At 35.2% G+C, this 21,465-nt stretch overlaps 1 protein-coding gene across 6 annotated transcripts in view; it reads right to left on the bottom strand.

Moving 5' to 3' along the window:
• Positions 1 to 21,465, bottom strand: part of NRK (Nik related kinase) — a 142,280-nt gene that overhangs the window by 16,349 nt on the left and 104,466 nt on the right. For 4 of the 6 annotated variants that reach the window (XM_061177973.1, XM_061177968.1, XM_061177969.1 and 1 more), the window contains 9 exons: positions 15,779 to 15,846; positions 13,891 to 13,985; positions 11,344 to 11,441; positions 9,913 to 10,277; positions 8,035 to 8,371; positions 5,164 to 5,350; positions 4,563 to 4,718; positions 2,241 to 2,384; positions 180 to 338 (listed from right to left, as the gene is read on the bottom strand). In XM_061177973.1, coding sequence (XP_061033956.1) covers positions 180 to 338; positions 2,241 to 2,384; positions 4,563 to 4,718; positions 5,164 to 5,350; positions 8,035 to 8,371; positions 9,913 to 10,277; positions 11,344 to 11,441; positions 13,891 to 13,985; positions 15,779 to 15,846 — 1,609 coding nt within the window. The remainder of the gene's footprint in view (positions 1 to 179; positions 339 to 2,240; positions 2,385 to 4,562; positions 4,719 to 5,163; positions 5,351 to 8,034; positions 8,372 to 9,912; positions 10,278 to 11,343; positions 11,442 to 13,890; positions 13,986 to 15,778; positions 15,847 to 21,465) is intronic. The other 2 variants (XM_061177971.1, XM_061177970.1) reach the window with 2 other exon arrangements.

Raw genomic sequence — 21,465 nt, 5'->3', positions numbered from 1 at the left:
ATAACAGCCATGATTGTGACATAAAAGACCTGAAAGGTTTCTCAGTGAAATTCACTCATTTTTGTATTTGAAGTTGCAAATTCTTTTCTTTCTCTACTTTGCCTTTCACAATAATGTTCTTCACCAAATGAAGGGAAGCAAAATTTATATAGCTATAGTAAATATGAAATGAGACTTACAGACACTGAAGTGTTCACAGCCTGTCAACTTATCAATAGCTTTGCAGGCTTCCTCTGTCTTGAGCATTTCCTCTTGTCTTCTTTTACTTTCTGGATCATCATTCAAAATCTTGTTTCTCAGCCAGGTCAAATGATACACCCGAAGTCTGTTCTTATGGCCTGATAGATAAGAAAAGATACAATGTTTCAATTCAGTCTATTTTTTTTATATATTAGAAGAACAGAAAAGGTAAAAGTATTTTTGTCTTTTTAACCAAATGTTTTCATTAAAGTAAAAAAGCACTTTTAAAAATCTATGCTGCATCAGAGTCTTCCCTTTAGAGAAATATGATAGCAAAGTCTCTCTTAGTCTCTCACTTCCAAGAGATAGCTGAAGTGTCTACCAGCTACCTATGTAGAAGTAAATGTAAAATACTTCTTTGGGACAGGTTAAGGCTGCCACTGTGCAGGCAACAGAATCACCATCCATTCATTTGTACCTTAGCTTCTTATCTAAGTCATGACCTTTCTGGGATTCAGAGACCCAGAAGCTATCTCTGGTAGTGTGTATATATGAGAAGGGTGTCTTATGTATTGCTTGTTAGGCATTCTGGGCCAGTGAGATGGGTCTTTGTACTCTTTCATTCCAGTATACTTACGAAGTAACTGAACAGTTTCATTATTTTTTCTCAGCCCAATCTATCTTTAACGTTAATTTTCTAACTGTAAGTCCCATCAAATTCCTACAATTCCTTCAGAAAAACAAGCCATTAAAATTACACATTTCTTTTCATATATAGTGACTTTACATTCAATTTTTAGGGTTTATGACTGTAAGATTTCTGGGCCCAACAATAAGATTCTCATTTATGTAATTAATCTTAAATATATTTTTACACAACATTTTTGAGCAGTGTTAGAATTCAAGCATCTATATCTATTGCCATTCTATTCTCAAATGGTAAAATAAAATTGAACTCCAAACTATTAGATATCTTTCTATACTGATGTTCTCAGTACTATTTGATGCAAAAATAATCCACATTTAAGAGAAACTTAAGAATTAAAAAGAGAACATTTGGGTTAGAGAAAGCTGGATAAAAAGTAAAGAAATCTGTTATCCAGATGTGCAGTCTGTAAGCCACCCAGATGTTTTCAAAAACTAAATGTTGCTTCTGTGTGCCTCAAGCAACTATAAATGAATGACCAAACAATCATGACACTTTAGTATATCTGTAGAGGATTTCTCTAACCAAAACTTAAAGCAAAGTTAATCATATTTAGGACTATACATAATCATTAATTAATGTGCAATATCGTTATTAGGTACAGACAGGAAGTATATAAACACATAAAATTACTGTGATTAGCATAATTTTATTCTACAGTCAAACCATTTAAAAAATTTTTCCTAATCTTTCAGCAGTCATTTTTTTGCCTAAAGTCAGCATTAATGTTAGTGCTTTCCTGATACCAAGTACTGTTTAGTAATCACAATAATTATTAACATCCATATACTTGTTCTCTCATATTTCAAGGTTCAGGATCTGACTGACCAAAACTAAGAAGTTCAACTACTACGTGGGAAGAATGGAGAGATCTTAGGGGATCCATTCTTGTTACTAGTCCTATCTGTAGGCCCTTATTATACGGCTGTGGCAGAGACAACAGAGTCTCATTTTTATCCAATTATTGTCCTTTTTGTTCTTTGTTGCTTCTAACACAAGAAAGGTATATAGTGGAGGTTAGTGTGGTCGTGTGTGCATGGGTGGGTGAAGCTGTGAGTTGTGAAGATGTAGGTGGCTCCTCAGAAAAGATGTGAAAGGATGCAAATGGCATGGTTTTTCTTGTCACTGACCTAGGACAGGTACATTACAATCAAATATCCAGACACCAAAGGAGAGTCAGAAGTTTAAATTGTAAATAGGTAAGAAAATACAAGTAGGAAAGCCTGGTGTCCCAATTAAAGTTTATATTTAAAGTGCTTTCCTATGAATACTTCCACTTGAGAAAGTCTTTAGCCCAGTTTGCAACCTAATTTATCTGCATAATTACTCAGTTAATTTTAGTTCTTAAACAAACCGGAGATGGTAATCAGCAAATTGAGTGGCTCTACAACTTGAATTTGACGGAATGGTCTTCGCTTTATAAGTTTAGTAATGTCTGCCTTTCCGCTTCTGTCCATCAGATACAGATTTGATCGAGTTCCCAACAGCAAATTCACTCCTGTTCATATATAAAAAGAAAAGTGCTATATTAGCTCAGATTACATTTTTATAATTGAATTTATACTAGTATTTTTGCTACTCCAGTGTGCTCATCTATGTAAAGATGACGTTTATCATCTTAGGCTAATGTTAATTTCATTCTGTGTAAAAATGAACTCTCTGCCAACAGAACAAATTTATTTTCATTAAAATATTGAAGATAATACCCTCTGGCAATATTCTACTGGCTGGTGTCTTGTTTGCCATCACACAAATAGAACTTTATGTATATCTCAGCACCTTTTAGTAGTGTCCCAAACTTTATAAAAATCAATCAACCTTTTTGAAAGTTACCATTAAATAAAAAAGATGCCTAGTATATATCAAGTCTTCAATTCAGTTGATTTCTCATTGCTAACTGTAACACGGTTTTAATGCTTTTAGAATAATTGCATGTAAATTGTTTTTAAATTGAGTGATTCTGTGTTCACACATATATTAAAAAAAACTTATATTGCTAAATGCCTATAAAATTAGTTTCTACTTTCATGTATTTACACTCCTACACTCTGTTATTTGTGTGCTGGCTCTATTCATTCTAATAGAAGCACTGTTTATAGACTGAATGAAAAGACTAAAATAGCAGATTGAAGTAAAGTTAGAATATACTTCAAATGGGGGTCAGGATCAAGATGGTGGAGTAGAAAGACCCTGAACACACCTCTTTCCATGGGCATACAAAAATTACAACTATTTACAGAGCAACTGTCTATCAGAATGACCTGAAGACTAGCAGAAAAGATTTTCCACAACTAAAGACATAAAGAAGGAGCCACAACAATATGGAAAGGAGTGGCAGAGATGTGGTTTAGTAAAGACCCACACCCCAGGGTCGATGACTCATAAACAAAAGGGATATCATAACCACAGAGGTTCTCCTCAAGGAGCAAGGGGTCTGAAACCGACATTGGGTTCCCCAGCCTGGGGGTCTGGCACTGGGAAGATGAGTTCCTAGAACATCTGCCTTTGAAAATCAAGTGGGGCTTATGTTCAGGAGAGCTGGGGGGCTATAGGAAAAGGAAATTTCATTCTTACAGGGCATGCACAAAATCTCACATGCTCCAAGTGGCATGACGCAGGGCAGATGCAGTAGTGTGAAAGATGCCTGGGTCAGAACCACTTGTTGTTCTTAGAGAATCCCCCTGGAGAGGCATGAGGCAGCTGGGACCCCCCTGAGGACTGAGACACTGGCAGCAGCCATTTTGGGGATCTCAGTCTACCACATTGACACATATTATAATCTTTTATTTTTCAAAATATAAAATGACAAATGATAAAAATGAGTTACTAGACATTAAGTTCATCTCTGGGTAGTTGCCTGACTGAAATGATAATGAAGTAAACTTTGCTTTCTTGTTATCTGATACATTATATTAGTAGAACTTTGAGGATGGCTTATTTTTTCCCAAGTTGTTTAATCCACGTAACTATAATGTTTGCTACACTGCTCTATTTTTAATTTAAAATTCTGTCTCCTGTTCAATCATACATTAAGCAAATCTATGAAACTGAAGGTAGGAGGTTGGCATTTATTTTGGATTTTCCCTTCCTTGCATTCATTTATTCTGTTTAATTTATGATTCAGACCCGCTTGAGGTAAAATATTGTCTCAGCATTACCAATGTGGTTATAATTCTTCTGGAACAAAGGGTTGAAAAAGTCTATCAAAGTTAAGATATTACACAAGGAACTTTCTCTACAAATCCTCAAGATATTTTAAAAACAAGAACCTGAAGAAATTTCTTGTAATATCTCATTAGGTATTATATGTTGCATTCTGCCCAAATTAAAAATACTAAGCTTGAATTTTCAAATAATCATAACCTAGTCCGATTTTATATTTTAGCCAAGTTAATTCGGGCCGTAAAGAAAAACAGAATAAAAAGGGTAGGGAGTAATTCAAACAGCAAACTGCATTGAGTAAAAATAAATCAGCAAATAAATAAATAAGCAAGTTAACTACTGTGTGTGTGTGTATGTGTGTGTATATGTATGTGTATATATGTATATACTTGGAAATGTACAGTTTTTCAATAGCAAACACATGTTTACATCTATGATTTTTCACAAGTTTGCTATATAGATAAAAATATATTCTTTAAAATATAACAACTCAGTTTTAAGAAACCAAACTCACCCCACAAAGAACCACAGTAGATCTCAGAAGTGAATTCCTTTTCATACATGTGGATTAGTGGTTTTTTACATTCAGGAGAGACATAGAGTGGGTTAACATTGACTTCAGAGGGTTGCTTAGATGATTTCTCAGGTACTTCCACTAATCCAGCATGTACTGTGAAGAGAAGATATTGAGAGAACTTACAGCATATGCGCTTGAGTGTTTCCACAAATGAGACATAGCTTAGAAAAATTCCTTTTCCTTTATTGTATTTTATTTTTTTATTGGAGCTATAATTTCTATAAATACTAAACCATCAGGTAACACAAATCAAGATGGTCAGAATACATTTCTGAATATGAATATACTTCAAGTTACTGTGATTAGATTGCAAGTAAAATCCAGATGAGGGACCCAATTTCTCAATTGTAATTCAAATTTAGGTGCCATAAAGACTAAGTGAAGAGTAGATTTAAAAATATATACACATCCATCTGAATTCATGTCAACTGAGTATCAGAATGATTTGATTCTTTTCTGATAATGAACCAGTGGCCAAACACTGTATTTAATATGTGAACAGACTGCAGCGTTTGGAGATTATATTAAATACACTTACAGATGGCACTGGCAAAGTCAGCATTTGCGGCCCCTTCAGAACCGTTGGAAGGAGATGAGTGGCTGGCAGAAAAACCTGATTCTGTTGATACTTCTGATATGTCCATAGTGTCATTCTCATCACCAGGTGCTGCAGGTGCAGCGCCTGAGGCAACGGCATTTGAGGCTTCACTTCTACCACCTGACTCCTAAAAGATGATTAAAAATTTATTTTGACTTTATTAGGAAATTAACAGTGAGAGAAATATGATATGCCTAGGGGTTATTTGAAAAAGAGAATACAAAATTTGTAACATCTTATAATTCTTTATCCTTATAAAATCCACATTTACCAGTAGAACTCAACAATGTTATCAGAAAAGAAATAACTAACCTATATTGAGACAACTGATGCCAAAGTAGGAATTCAAGGAGCATGAACTCCTTAGCTGTATAATTTACGGACCTAAAATTTGTGGAGTTTTTACTATGCATTAGATACCCTGCTAGGCATCTTATTTACATATTGTTGTGAATCCTTGCAACAACCCCAAAAGTAAGTAAGATTATCTCCATTTTACTTACAAGGAAACTAAAGCTTAGCAAAGTTATATAATTTATTCAAGGTCATAGAGATAACTAAGAGGATCAGAGTTTGAAGCCAAAGTCTGTTTGATTCCAAAGCTTACATTCAGCTATGCTATGGTAGATTCATTTCCATTTTGTCAAATGACAAAGTTAATGATGGAAAATCAACTAACACAAATTCAAGAGTGTGAACATGCTTCAGTGAAAATTTAACCAGATTCCATTAACTTACAGAGAAGAAATTCAAGGATAAAAGTCACAAAATGTGACAGAATTTATGTGGGATGCCATATCCTGTGGAAAAACATACCAACAGTTTTTGGTAAGCCTGTTTGCTGATAAGCATTTCTTTGTTTCTAAACAGTGATTGAGACAGTTGTGCTGCCCTGTCAAAGACTTGTTTTTATGACCTTTCCTGCCACAAAAGTGTTGTATGGCAACATGTCCTTTTAAAATTAAAATAAAAAGAAGATCCATTCACTCTGTAAATGTCAAAAACATTTCTTAAGATAACTGGAGATACCCAGGGGTGCTATGAAAACTGTGCTGGGACATCCTGTTTTAATGTCTTTAATTAAGATAAGTAGGTAGGCAGTTAGGTAGGTAGGTAGTAGGTAGGTAGGATGGATGGATGGATAGATGGATGGATGGAAAGATAGATAGATAGATAGATAGACAAGTAGGTAGATAGATAGATAGGTAGATAGATAGATAGACAGATAGAGAGGCAGACATAGATACTTTCCCACTGATGTTGCTTTCCCATTGGAAACCATCTAGGGAGTTTCCTCCTTCCTTGTCTTCTTTGTTTCCTTCCTTCATTGATTTCTTCCGTAATTACTGTATGCCTGCCATAGACGAAGCCCTAAGTTGGACCCTGAGATTGTGTGAGTAGGTAACAAAAAGTAATCAAGGATGGATTAAAAATAGTTCCTGCCTTTTAAGAGTTTACAATCTATCGTGACAGAAGAGCAAGTAAACAAATAAATAAATTACAAAGTCATAAGTACTAAAATAAAACGATGGGCAAAATGCTTGCATGTGCAGATGAAGAGGTGTGTAATTCTGCCTTGGGAAGTCAAAGATGATATATGAGTTGGATCATGAAGGATGACTAGTTCACAAGCAGAGAAGAGGTAAGGGGAAGGCTTATAGACAAAGGGAAGTGCTTGAACAAGGTCACTAATTCATGAAAATCGTGGCATCTTCTAAGCTAGTTATGATAGGACAATAGGCTGGGAAAGTAAATTGGCATGATTTTTCCTTTGTCTGGAATCTCATCTCTGTTTTCAGATATCCAATACTCCCCATTTGTCAAGAATTAGTTCAAAAACCACGTGTTCCAGGAAATCTCTGTGATAATTCCTATTTATCTAGCATATGTGAAGCTACCTGAGTATTTTAAAACATATCTATAAAGTTTGTAAATATTTTGTGAATGACAAAATAATTGTCTAAACACAGTACACTACTTCTGTTTTAAATTGTATGTGTTAACACTTCCTCAAAAAGTTAAAATAGAAGATAACAATTCCACTCCTAGGTATATAGCTCAAAGAATTAAAAAGAGGGACTCCAACAACTGATACTTGTACACCAATGTTCACAACAGCCAAAGGTGAAAATGACCCAAGTGTCTATCAACATATGAATGGATAAACAAAATATGATATATTCATACTACAGAATATTATTCAGCCTTAAAAAGGAAGGAAATTCTGATACATGCTACAAAATGGATGAACCTTGAAAATATTATGCTGAGTGAAATAGACAGACACAAAAGGACAAATATTGTATGATTCTGCCTATATAAGGTACCTACACAGAAAGTAGAATAGAGGTTATTAGGGACTCGGGGGAGGGATAATGGGGAGTTAATTGTTTGTTTGAGATGATAAAAAATTTCCAGAAATGAATAGTAGTAATGGTTGTAAAACATTGTGAATGTACTTAATTCCACTGAATTGTACACTTAAAAAATGGTTAAAACATAAAATTTTATGTTATGTGTATTTTATCACAATAAAACCTCCCAGAAAAATGTATGTGTTAAGAGACACTATCCCAAGCATGTGATCTGAGTAATAAAGGTAAACAAATAGGATATTTTTGTCCCTGGAAGAAAATAGGAACCATCCATATTAGAAGAAATAAAGATCTATCTAGAGCTATAATTAAAAATCTTTAAGGCTTTGGGATAGAAGTTTAAAATATATTTGTAATGGCTGGAAATATGACATATCACATGAAGAACGCATTCACAAGGAGAGAAATTCATTCTCCTTTTCAAATGGCGCATTACCTCTGGTTTATGTTCAAATTCCTGGGATACTGGTCTCTCCAATACTGGATCATCTATCTCTGAGCAATTTTCTTCTCCATTGAGTTCAAGGGCTTCACTCTCTTCATTGGTTCCACTGACTCCCTCATTTCCATTACCGTCTTTGCATCTTCTTCCACTGCCTGTATTGGCTCTGTGTCCTTCATGGTCTCCAATGGCTACACTGCCCCCAATGGCTGTACTTCCTCCGTGGCTTCTACTAGCTCTCTGGCTTCCATTGCTGCTGAAAGTTCCTTCCCCTCCATCACTTCCATCTTTACCATCTTGCTTGTAGCTTCCACCTCTGCCACAGCTTGGCCTGATAACAAGATCCGATTAATGATAGAAAACCACCCAACAAAAACATATTTGAAAGTCAACAAATGAAACAAAATTAGGATGCCTTACACATATGTACTATCTCCAGGCATGTTTTTGTTCTATGTGAACACTACTGGTATGATATAGATATGAAAAATGTCCCTATGTCCTGTCAATCTTAAATATTGAATTAACACCATAGCCACTGTCAATTCCCTAGCTGCATTTGGATGGCAGATGGAAGAGAACTTGCATCCTTTATTAGGAACATGTGTTAGGTTAGTAGCAATAATATGTTTTATTTTCTTAAACCGTAGACTACTTCATGCATTAGCAACTTCACAGCCACATGAATGATCAAGCCCATATTTTTGGTTCAACCACAACATATTTAAATAATTCTTATAATATATGTAATTTATGTTAATTTAAACACATGCCTTTATTTTCTAACATGTGTATTGTCTGCTTTGCAACAGATTTCCATTGATTGTTCTACTATTATCACCAGGAAGTTCAGTAATATAGATCTCATTAAGTTAAGATAGTCACTTAATTATTTGCTAAGAACACCAAGCTTAGCAAAATGTCTCAATGATCTTTTGCATAAGGGACAACATAAATATGTACCTATGATAATTCTAAAAGCAAATGAATTTGAGAACAGAATTCCTGGTAGTTTTTTAGTTGGCAAAAAAGAAAAAAATGTTGAATGAATTGTAGTCTGTTCTGTCATGTATATCCCCAGCAACATTTGAAAATTAACAAAACAAAATATGGATTTCAATATTATAAAGCAAACAATTCTCCCACTGTTAATTATTTTTCTAAAAATATACTATATTAATGAATCACCTTTGAGAGCAGTTTAAATACAAACCATAAGCACATGTAAATAAGAACACACTAGCTGCTTATAGAGCAGGAACAAGTAACTATATATATATAGCATACTGGTGGTATGCCAAAAACACTACTTCACTAAATATTACCACTTTGAGCAGCTACTCTATAAGAAGATAAAATTGAACGAGCACTGAATTTAGTTACAGCAGTTTTCAGAATCCCAAGGATAATGCTATGTTAGTAAGTTGGAGCTTAAAACTATCAAGTGAGTATCATATTTGCACTTCATTTTTCTCAGCAAATTTAGAGATTTTGTTCACAAACATCAGGGTTCAACTTACAATTATTAAGAGGCACACTACTTAATTTGTCAGCCCATTTCTCACACTCATTGTGTCTTACAGGGTAGAATGATTCAGTAGCATTAATTTTAACAGAAACACCCAGACAATTCCAGTTATAAAGAACATAATAAATAGTTGAATGCTAATAAAATATAGTATTACAAGAAATGCAAAATTAAGTGTTTTGCATTAAAATAATTTAAAATCTATTGTTGAAAATCAACCATTTACCAACATGCAAGTGCAATTCATTTGCCCTCTTGGTAATAAATTTTGAAAGTAAACCAAAGATGCAAATAGTTTTGAAATTATAAAATATGGATAATGCAAGTAATCCAGAAAAACCAACCTTGGCCAACTAGGAGCATCATCAGGATTATTGCCTTTGTCATCAACAACCTCATCATTGTCGTCATCATCTTGGTCTTCACCAGCATCATTAGCCTGATCAACCTGGTTATCCAACTCATCACAGCCATTGTCATGGTCATAAGTATCTTCATAAGCATCATTAGAATCATCATCATCGCCATCAGTATCAGCACCAGCATCATAGAGTTCAACATAATCACCATCCTCTTCAGGTGGCTGAATGACAGGTGCAGGAGTTAACCAATCATTCCGGAAGATTTCAGAGAGTGCATTATAGCCTACCCATTCATTTGTCAAGTAAACGGGGGGTGATATTTTTCCTACTTTAAATCCATCTGGAACCTGTGTGCACAAGAAAGGTTAATGTAGTCTCTAGTAGCCTTTCATTTTCTTCTAGATTGGAAAGCTTCCAGGCTGATAATATTTTAAAATGTATTTTCAATTGAAATGAAGATGTTCACTCACTATATAGAGCCAACATTTTTGTGAGGATGAGCTGCCAAAACCCAAACCTCAGGCTATGATCATTAATGGCCTTTCTGGATCACACAGGGCAAAATTTACTCACTTTGTTTTTTATTAGTCCTACTTATCTGCTGAGAACTAGACATTTGGTTTTGGTGCTGGAGAAGAGAACAGATAATTTAACATTCTAGAGAAGATAGTCACTTTTTTCCTTTTGTTTTATCCTTTGATATTGGGATTAGCTCTTAAAATTGATATGTTAATTTCCCAGCTCTAGTTTTATACAACATAGGCTGTATTAAAGTAATGTAAACACTTCTAAGAAGTAAATTAATATAAATTCACCTTTAAGTATGGTATGTGTCCTATAAGCAACCTCTGAGCAATCTGAAAGGGGTGTATGTGTAGTAGGGTAGAGGTAATTACAAAAGTAAAACAGAATGATCTGAAAGCACACTGCAAAAATAATTAGAAGGCCTTTTTATTTATGAAATTAGAAAGCATTTTATTTTTCGCTAAATGTTTTATCTTTATGCATTCATTGCCTCATCATCCACGAAATGATATTAGACAAAAACTGAGCACCTAAACCTTACTCCTTAATTTGAGATTAGTTTCTACAAATAGCTTTTTATCACTCCTCTCCTGAATATGATCTGACACAAGAATGTGAAAGTAAAATATTTTATGATCGATTAAATGTTTTTATATTTTACATCACAAAATATTTTACATTAAATGTTTTTACATCGATTAAATTTAATTTCTAGATTTCATATTCTGCATACTGACATACCAATAGAAATATATATTTGAAAGATTAATTTAAAAACTGAACACTTTAGCCTTTCCCTCGAATGAAGATGAAAATATGTAAGTTAAAAGAAATTGAAAATTAAAAAGAACAGATATAAATGTGTTAAGAGTTAAGATGGAAACCTACATGGATGTCAACCAGCAACCTCTGATCAATAGTAGAATAAGGTGGTGATGACTGGGACCTCCTCCTGGTCACAGGGCTCTCTTCCTCAGAAGAAGATTCTGTGGAATGCCAAAAAGACATTAGTAACAGTTGTGATCACAGCCATTGACTTCTTTTTTATAGTGTACCAGTTCAATCCCTTGGTATTTTTCTTGTAGCCTCTTTCCATTCTGGAGATATCACTTGATAAATTCTTATGGGGCTAAGATCCTATGTTCTGTTTTCACAGGTAGTGACAGGCTCACGGTTTGTTCTGTTAGACCTGTATGGTTTTTCTGTTTTCAGTATTAAGTGTACACTTGCTAGGTATTTTTCTCTATCTGTGTAACAAGGTACACAATAAGACTGGTATACAGATAGTCCCATGAAAAAAAGAGAATGTATCAAGAATAGGAAGGGCTGGGTGGTATTTCTGGCCTCCCATACTAACCAGTAGAAAAAGAGCCCAACAGTATATTAGAAGATGATAGATTAGACAAAACTTTCAAGAGGAGAGTTGACTCTTGAATCTTAATCCCCCAATTTCTACTCAATGATATATCTTCAAGTATTTCAATACAGTTGAGAAGTGAACAGCTGAAAAGTGGCAAATCTTAGCCCTTTTTATAAAGCCAGGAACCTTTCTATAGAAGCTCTCTGCAATAGAACTTTCTGCAGTAATAGAAATGTTCTGTATCTGCATTGTCCAATACAGTAGCCACTATCCACACATGGCTATTGAGCATTTGAAATATGGCCAGTGTGTCTGAGAGGTTGAATTTAAAATTTAACTTCATTTTCATTTTAGTTTTAATTTTAATAGCCACATTTGCTAGTTGTATCACAATGCACAGCTCATTTCTATAGTGTAAATACTTCCATTTAAAATGCAAATTTGCCTGGATTAGAAGTCTGGATTTTTGATATTAAGACTTGTGGTATAGTAAATAACATCTGTGGTTAAAATAGAGTGAGAATATTTAGGCTCAAAGATCAGTAAATCTGGGTGAGTGTACTTGGAAAAAGCTTCACTAAGGGGACTCTCAAGTCCCTTTTTATTGTTTTTGTGTGCTTGGAATTTGAAGATAAATAGTACTATCCCTCTTTTATTTGCAGCCTTTGTACTAAACACATCTTACAATTTGTGTTCACATCTTCTGACACTGTTGTACTTTTGCAATTTATTATCTTTCCGTAGGAAACTATTTTCTCTCAGGTCTTTTGGTGTGTCATTAGGCTAAGTAAGAAGTTTGGGTGAATGTCTGAGATTTTGAGGCAAATTTGTAGTAAGGTGTTCTGATTTCCTGCATCATGAAGTATGCAGTCTCATGGGAACTTCAAATCATCTATGTAGCACACACAATAAAATAATAGAATTTTAGAGCTAAAAAGAACTTTAGCTATTATCTACACAGATACTCTCCCTTTCTCCCTCCCACCACTGTTCCTAAATGCTTTGAGGCCTAGTCCAGAGTTTCCTTATTTCAAAATATACAATATGAATAAACCTTAAAGTTTTAGTTGTTTCTTCAGTATTAGCAAAATTAACACTAGTCAAACCAGAAAGATTCTGGGGAAAAAAGTCCTAAAGTTTCTCTTCACACAGGCTTATCTTATTTCTCACAAGATAATATTTCTGCACAAGGGGACACTACCATTTAAAAGAATTAGGCCATTATCTGAGTCTCCTAAGAAGAAGAATGGGATTTTAAAATTCAGGTCTTCGACTATCTGATTTTCATACAGTGTACCTATATATCCATTTAATTATTGACATTTTAATAAAATCTATATGCTATATTTTACAGACGACTTGGGGACTCAGTCAGGCATTTTTCCCTCACTTAACTTACTTGAATTGCTTAAAAGTAGATAGTGCCAGATTTTATGACCCAAGGCATAACTTTTCACTTTGTTTATCTGATATTTCACAAATCTATAATTCATTTAAACTCTCTCAAAAGTACATCATAAAATAAAATACTTATTTGAAATTCATATCACAGTTTGTAAAGTTATTTTCTATGATTTTATTGATTAATTTTTCATTTTGAGTAACTACATTAATTTTTAACATTTAAGAGATATTGTATATATCTTACTTTGGGGAGGTGAAATAACAAACTGATAAATAAAACACATGCCCGCAACTACCCCATTTAATATTTCAATATTCTAAAGATTGCCTATAAATTTTAGCCTGTTGTAGAAGCCTCTCTCAAATTCCTTTCCCAGATTTTTCACACATGGTATAGAAACTAAAGCTGAACCCCCCCTCCCGCCTCCCTAGACACATTTTTAACTACTACCCAACTGAAAGAAGAAATTTCAGAAAAATTACTTTCCATTTCTCAAAGGTCATCACTGATCACCTAGTTGCCAAATCCAATGGCCTCCTGGTCTTAATCCTACTTGGCCTCCCTGACACTATTGATTCATTCCTTCTTGAAATTCTTTCTTAACTTTTGCAAAATAAACTATTAAACATTAACTCCGTTTTGACTGTTTAAACTTTGTGCTTTGAATCACCTGATGCTGCTGGGCAATTTTGAGGATTTTGCGAACTTCTTTGTCTGATGTCAATGGGCTTCTGAGCTTGTTCCAAAAGAGACCGCTGAGGAACACTAATGAAAAGACAGAAAAGCATGTGCCACATCCTAACATCCATAAAGGGAATGTACAACTCCACATCAAGACCAACAAAAGTTTTAAGTATATGGGTATATATCAAACTAAAAAGAAGTAGAGCTTAAGTAATATTTTCCAATTTCCCCAAACCTGTTATTTTATCTAGAAGAGAGAAACAATTTCCAAAATATAAAAAATTGTCTCTATACAAGTATGTTTCCTTCACATATCATATTTATTTCTAAAAAGTCCTACGAACTTTCTTTAAGCTAATATTCAGACATTATTACTACCTGGGTAAAACAGCAAGAAACATAAATTTATAGTATATGTGAGTATTTTAACATGATAAAAACTAAGTTATTTTTATGTTAAATATTCCACTATTATAATCCTGATCTCAAATGTTTGGAATTTGTGTTTTTTAATGTCCTGTTCCTAATTTAGATATATGGATAAATAGATAGGACACTTTAGTTTTCACTATTCAAATTCAGGGAATATTTAGAAAGTTTCTTTGGACCAGTGCTGCTAAATTTTATAGCTGCTTTGGAATTTCTATATAGGAAGGACTTTGGTTATTGATTTAGGCCTAGAACAGACAAGAGTCTTTTCTATGACCCCAAATTTCAGGAAAGACTTAAGTTTCAGTTAAATTGATTTCATAAATATAACCATATTTAAAGTAAATATATTTGCAATTCATAAATTCAAAACCCTTTTTTGTAATAAGAACAACCAATTCCAGTTTAATAGCAATATTGATTTTTATATACCCCATGTTTATCAGTTATATTGATTTTATATCATACCCCATGATACCAAAACAGATACACAAAACTAAACTGATTTCTCCCCCTTTGTTGTCAGAAGGATCATGACAACTCATTCACTGAACGCATAGTAAGAGAAAGTTCCCAATCTTGCTTTAAAATTTTTCAAGATTTCTGCACACCAGTTAAATCTAAGGACACAAATACATGGGGTTTTTAAAGAATAATAAGATAAGAATATACATACTAAATACTATCAGCTTTATGCCATCTGACCATACTGTTCAGAATCTTGAATACAGTAAGTACTCAATAAGTATTTACTGAATGACTGAGTGAATGAATATAGGTTAAGTTCTCTCCACTATGAGTTGGAGTTGGAAGGGGTATGATTTTCAAGGAACATCTAAATTAAAATTTAGCATTCAAATATAACACATTGCATACATCTAAAATATGAAACATGATCTTTGAAAATTACTGAAGATTATCAATACTACAGAGTTAAAAATTACAGTGACTGGTATAAAATATTGCTATAATATTGAGTTTTAGATTTGATTTTCCCTATAGGTTATTTTAGGTTTGCCCATTCTGTGGCATTAGCTTCTGAGGTTAGCGATTGTGTGTGTTTTATCATGTAGTACATCACGAATATCATGTAATTGAAGTGTACATGATACACATGAAACTTCACATCTTTTTATTGTAAATTACTAATTGAACACTGTCCAAGAATTCACTGTTGTTTCTGTTATTAAATTGTGAATGTTACCAGCTAATCATCAAACTAAATAACACTGAGATTGCAGTATGTCCAAAGGTGAAAGATCTAGTTAATGGATTGTTGCAGTTTTAAGGTTTTAAATATGGGCCGGTGATATCACTGATGACTATGTTGTCATTAATATTTTAGTTTTGAATTCACACAGAACTTAGTATCAAATAGATAAGCTTTAATTTCCCATATGACAGTAAATCAGAGTAATCTGAATATAGAAATCAGAGACACATACCTTGAAGAGAACTTGACACGATGTACACGATCCTGGTTGTAAGGAATAGAAATAGATCTCTCTTGGATCTTAAAGATACAATGCAATACTTTGGTAGAATTCTGAATCATACATTTTTTGAGCTATTAATTCATGGGAAAATGTCATTCTTCACAAAGAGATATTTTCTTAAAAATCCAGCTTATAAAATCTGATTTTCATAAATAGATTGTATTTCATTATTACTTATAGTATAACATTAGAACTACTTAACCATAATTTTTGAATATATCATTGAATTTTAGTATAACAACAGATTTTGGAGATCATATAATCAAACACCCTCATTTATTATTGAGGAATCTGTATCCCAGAGATGGAAAATGACTTTTCTAAGAACTTTACATCAAGTCAAAGGATATCTTTAATCAGACTGTAGGTCTCCCACCTGCTAATTTAATGTTCTTTCTATGTTTTCATATTACTTTTTATACCAAGTTCAAACTTCCCACTCACTCACCCTTTCAAGCTAATACTAGATTTTCAAAAGTTGTAACACACATACACATCACTAAAAACCTCTCAAGAGTCTAAAGTGTTCCTACTTTATTTTTATTGGAGTATAGTTGCAATATTGTGTTAGTTTATACTGTACAGCAAAGTGAATCAGCTATATGTATACATATATCCCCTCTTTTTTGGATTTCCTTCTCATTTAGGTCACCACAGAGCATTGAGTAGAGTTCCCTGTGCTATACAGTAGGTTCTCATTAGTTATTTTATACATAGTATCAATAGTGTATATATGTCAATCCCAATCTCCCAATTCATCCCACCCCCGCTTTCACCCTTGGTGTCTATATGTTTGTTCTATATGTCTGTGTCTCTATTTCTGCTTTGTAAATAAGATCATCTGTACCAATTTTTTCAGATTCCACATATGTGTGTTAATGTACAATATTTGTTTTTCTCTTTCTGACTTACTTCACTCTGTATGACAGACTCTAGGTCCATCCACGTCTGTACAAATTACCCAATTTCGCTCCTTTTTATGGCTGAGTAATATTCTGTTGTATATATGTACCACATCTTCTTTATCCATTCCTCTGTTGATGGACATTTAGGTTGCTTCCACGTCCTGGCTATTGTAAATAGTGCTGCAATGAACAATGGGGTGCATGTGTCTTTTTGAATTACGGTTTTCTCTGGGTATATGCCCAGTAGTGGGATTGCTGGGTCATATGGTAATTCTATATTTAGTTTTTTAAGGAATCTCCATACTGTTCTCTATAGTGGCTGTATCAATTTACATTCCCACCAACAATGCATGAAGGTTCCCTTTTCTCCACACCCTCTCCAGCATTTATTGTTTGTAGATTTTTTCATGATGGACATTCTGACAGGTGTCAGGTGGTACCTCATTGTAGTTTTGATTTGCATTTCTCTAATAATTAGTGATGTTGAGCATCTTTTCGTGTGTTCGTCGGCCATCTGTATGTCTTCTTTGGAGAAATGTCTATTTAGGTCTCCTGCCCATTTTTGGATTGGGTTGTTTGTTTTTATTGATACTGAGCTTCATGAGATGTTTGTATATTTTGGAGATTAATCCTTTGTCAGTTGCTTCATTCAGAAATACTTTCTCTCATTCTGTGTGCTGTCTTTTCGTCTTGTTTATGGTTTCCGTTGTTGTGCAAAAGCTTTTAAGTTTAACTATGTCCCATTTGTTTATCTTTGTTTTTATTCTTATTACTCTAGGAGGTGGGTCAAAAAAGATCTTGCTAAGATTTATGTCAAAGAGTGTTCTGCCTGTTTTCCTCCAAGAGTTTTATAGTGTCTGGCCTTACTCATCTTTAAGAAAGTATGTATTTTTTCACTTTACAACTTGACTGTAATGTCATAATCAGAGTTCCAAATACTTTTCAATTCTAAATAAATTAATTTTTATTTTATTAACTATTCATTCATCTAATACAGCAAAAGACTCAAGAAAGAGCACATATAATGAGCCAGCTTCCATCAGTGGTGCAGATTTACCTTCTGCCAACATTAATATATAGGGCCATGGAGTGTTGCCTTGCTTAATTTAATTTTATATCTCTAGGTTTCTACTCAAAATAGTTTTTAGCTAACCCCCAAAATAGATCATTCTGACATTCAACAAGGCAGTCATATTAGATTCTTTAGAAAGGAAAATTCAACATGTTACAATAAAAAATAAATTTAGCATTTTCATGCTGATAAAATCACGCTATAGTTTCTAGAAACTATAATAACCTTACTACATTTTTTTTTCTCTTATGTAGTAACTTTTCAAGGTTGTCTTTATACTCCAACAGACAGATACATAAGAAGTGAAAAATGTTGTCAATCATTCACATGTTTTGTTAATGAATGTTTCCAAATACAACCAGATGTTTGGCAGTATGCAGGATAAGCATCTGACTGACTTTTTCCACTTTTGATTCAGATAACTGGAATCATATTGACCCAGTCTAGGCCTCCTGGTTCATGAAGCTGATCTCAGAAAGTTTATTGAAACTAGTTTACCAGAGGCCAAAGTTACTCAGAAGAGATAAAGGGCAAAAATAAGAAAGGCTAATGCCTAATATGAATTGACTGTATTTGTTCTGAAAAATGGGGAGAAGAAAATGATTAGTAAGAATAGCATATGTTATGGAAAATGATGTATTCCAAATCAACCAGACACAGCTCATTATATTTTGGGCTTAACGTATCATGCTTATAGTAATAATTCTTTTCTGGGAGTAAGAGTAAAGTCATCATTTAATAAGGCAGAGAGGGGGACACATTGCCTCTTGTAATTAAATAATACAATCCAGCATATTTTCCTTCTGTCAGTAATTAGTATTTATAAAGCAGTACTCTGTTATTCATTTCAGAGGACTGTTAGTATCAGAAAGAACATATTTAAAAAGGATGGACCCAGCAATCCCTCTACTGGGCATATACCCAGAGAAAACCACAGTTCCAAAAGACACATGCGGATAGCTTCAAGACGGCAGACGAGTAAGACGTGGAGATCACCTTCCTCCCCACAAGTACATCAAAAATACATCTACATGAGGAACAGCTCCTACAGAACACCTACTGAACGCTGGCAGAAGACCTCAGACTTCCCAAAAGGCAAGAAACTCCCCACATACCTGGGTAGGGCAAAAGAAAAAAGAAAAAACAGAGACAAAAGAATAGGGATGGGACCTGCACCTCTGGGAGGGAGCTGTGAAGGAGGAATAGTTTCCACACACTAGGAAGCCCCTTCACTGGTGGAGATGAAGGGTGGGTGGGGGGAATCTTCAGAGCTATGGAGGAGAGCACAGCAACAGGGGTGCTGAGGGCAAAGCGGAGAGATTCCCGCACAGAGGATCACTGCCGACCAGCACTAACCAGCTTTAGAGGCTTGTCGGCTCACGTGCGGGGGCAGGTGGGGGCTGGAGGCTGAGGCTCGGGCTTTGGAAGTCAGAACCCAGGGAGAGGACTGGGGTTGGCTGCATGAACACAGCCTGAAGGGGGCTAGTGCGCCACAGCTAGCCAGGAGGGAGTCTGAGAAAAAGTCTGGAACTGCCTAAGAGGCAAAAGACCATTGTTTCGGGGTGCACGAGGAGAGGGGATTCAGAGTACCACCTAAACAAGCTCCAGAGATGGGCACGAGCCATGGCTACCAGCACAAAACCCAGAGACGGGCATGAAATGCTAAGGCTGCTACTGCAGCCACCAAGAAGACTGTGTACAAGCACAGGTCACTATCCACACCTGCCCTCCTGGAAGCCTGTATAGCCCGCCACTGCCAGGGTCCCGTGATCCAGGGACAACTTCCCCGGGAGAACACACGGCAAGCCTCAGGCTGTTGCGACGTCACGTGGGCCTCCGCCACCGCAGGCTCGCCCCGCATTCTGTACCCCTCCCTCCCCCTGGCCTGAGTGAGCCAGAGTCCCCAAATCAGCTGTTCCTTTAACCCTGTTCTGTCTGAGTGAAGAACAGACGCCCTCAGGCAACCTACACGCAGAGGCGGGGCCAAATCCAAAGCTGAACCCCAGGAGCTGTGTGAACAAAGAAGAGAAAGGGAAATATCTCCACGCAGCCCCAGGAGCAGTGGATTAAATCTCTACAATCAAATTAATGTACCCTGCATCTGTGGAATACCTGAATAGAGAATGAATCATCCCAAAATTGAGGTGGTGGACTTTGGGAGCAACTATAGACTTGGGGTTTGTTTTCTGCATCTAATTTGTTTCTGGTTTTATGTTTATCTTACTTTAGTATTTAGAGCTTATTATCATTGGTAGATTTGTTTATTGATTTGGTTGCTCTCTCCCTTTTTTATATATACATATATATATATATTTTTTTTCCTTTTTCTCCCTTTGTGAGTGTGTATGTGTATGCTTCTATGTGTGATTTTGTCTGTATAGCTTTGTTTTTACCATTTGTCCTAGGGTTCTTTCTGTTGGTTTTTTGGGTTTTTTTTTAGTATAGTTTTTAGCACTTGTTATCATTGGTGGATTTGTTTTTTGGTTTGGTTGCTCTCTTCTTTCTTTCTTTTTTTTACTACCTTTTTATTTTTAATAATATATATTTTATTATTTATTTTAATAACTTTATTTTATTTTTCTTTCTTTCTTTTTCTTCCTTCCTTTTCTTCTGAGCCATGTGGCTGACAGGGTCTAGGTGCTCCGGCCGGGTGTCAGGCCTAAGCCTCTGAGGTGTGAGAACTGAGTTCAGGACATTGGACACAGAGACCTCCCAGAGCCATGTAATATCAAATGGCGAGAGCTCTCTCAGAGATCTCCATCTCAACGTGAAGACCCAGCTCCACTCAACGACCAGCAAGCTACAGTGCTGGACACCCTATGCCAAACAACTAGGAAGACAGGAACACAACCCCACCCATTAGCAGAGAGGCTGCCTAAAATCACAATAAGTTCACAGAGACCCCAAAACACACCACCGGATGCGGTACTGCCCACCAGAAAGACACGATCTAGCCTCATCCACAAGAACACAGGCACCAGTCCCCTCCACCAGGAAGCCTACACAACCCACTGAACCAACCTCACCCACTGGGGGCAGACACCAAAAACAACGGGAACTATGAACCTCTAGCCTGTGAAAAGGAGACCCCAAACACAGTAAGTTAAGCGAAATGAGAAGACAGAGAAATACACAGCAGATGAAGGAGCAAGATAAAAACCCACCATACCAAACAAACGAAGAGGAAATAGGCAGTCAACCTGAAAAAGAATTCAGAATATGATAGTAAAGATGATCCAAAATCTTGGAAATACAGCATACAAGAAACATTTAAGAAGGACCTAGAAGAACTAAAGAGCAAACAAACAATGATGAACAACACAATAAATGAAATTAAAAATTCTCTAGAAGGAATCAATAGCAGAAAGACTGAGGCAGAAGAACGGATAAGTGACCTGGAAGATAAAATAGTGGAAATAACAATTGCAGACCAGGATAAAGAAAAAAGAACGAAGAGAATTGAGGACAGTCTCAGAGACCTATGGGACAACATTAAACGCATCAACATTCGAATTATAGGGGTCCCAAAAGAAGAAGAGAGAGAAAAAGGCACTGAGAAAATATTTGAAGAGATTATACTTGAAAACTTCCCTAATATGGGAAAGGAAATAGTCAATCAAGTCCACAAGCACAGAGAGTGCCATACAGGATAAATCCAA

Source organism: Eubalaena glacialis, chromosome X (assembly GCF_028564815.1).
Source record: "Eubalaena glacialis isolate mEubGla1 chromosome X, mEubGla1.1.hap2.+ XY, whole genome shotgun sequence".
Classification (NCBI taxonomy): Eukaryota; Metazoa; Chordata; class Mammalia; order Artiodactyla; family Balaenidae; genus Eubalaena; species Eubalaena glacialis.
Note: the sequence above shows the minus strand (reverse complement) of the source record. Positions and strands in the feature narration are given on the sequence as shown.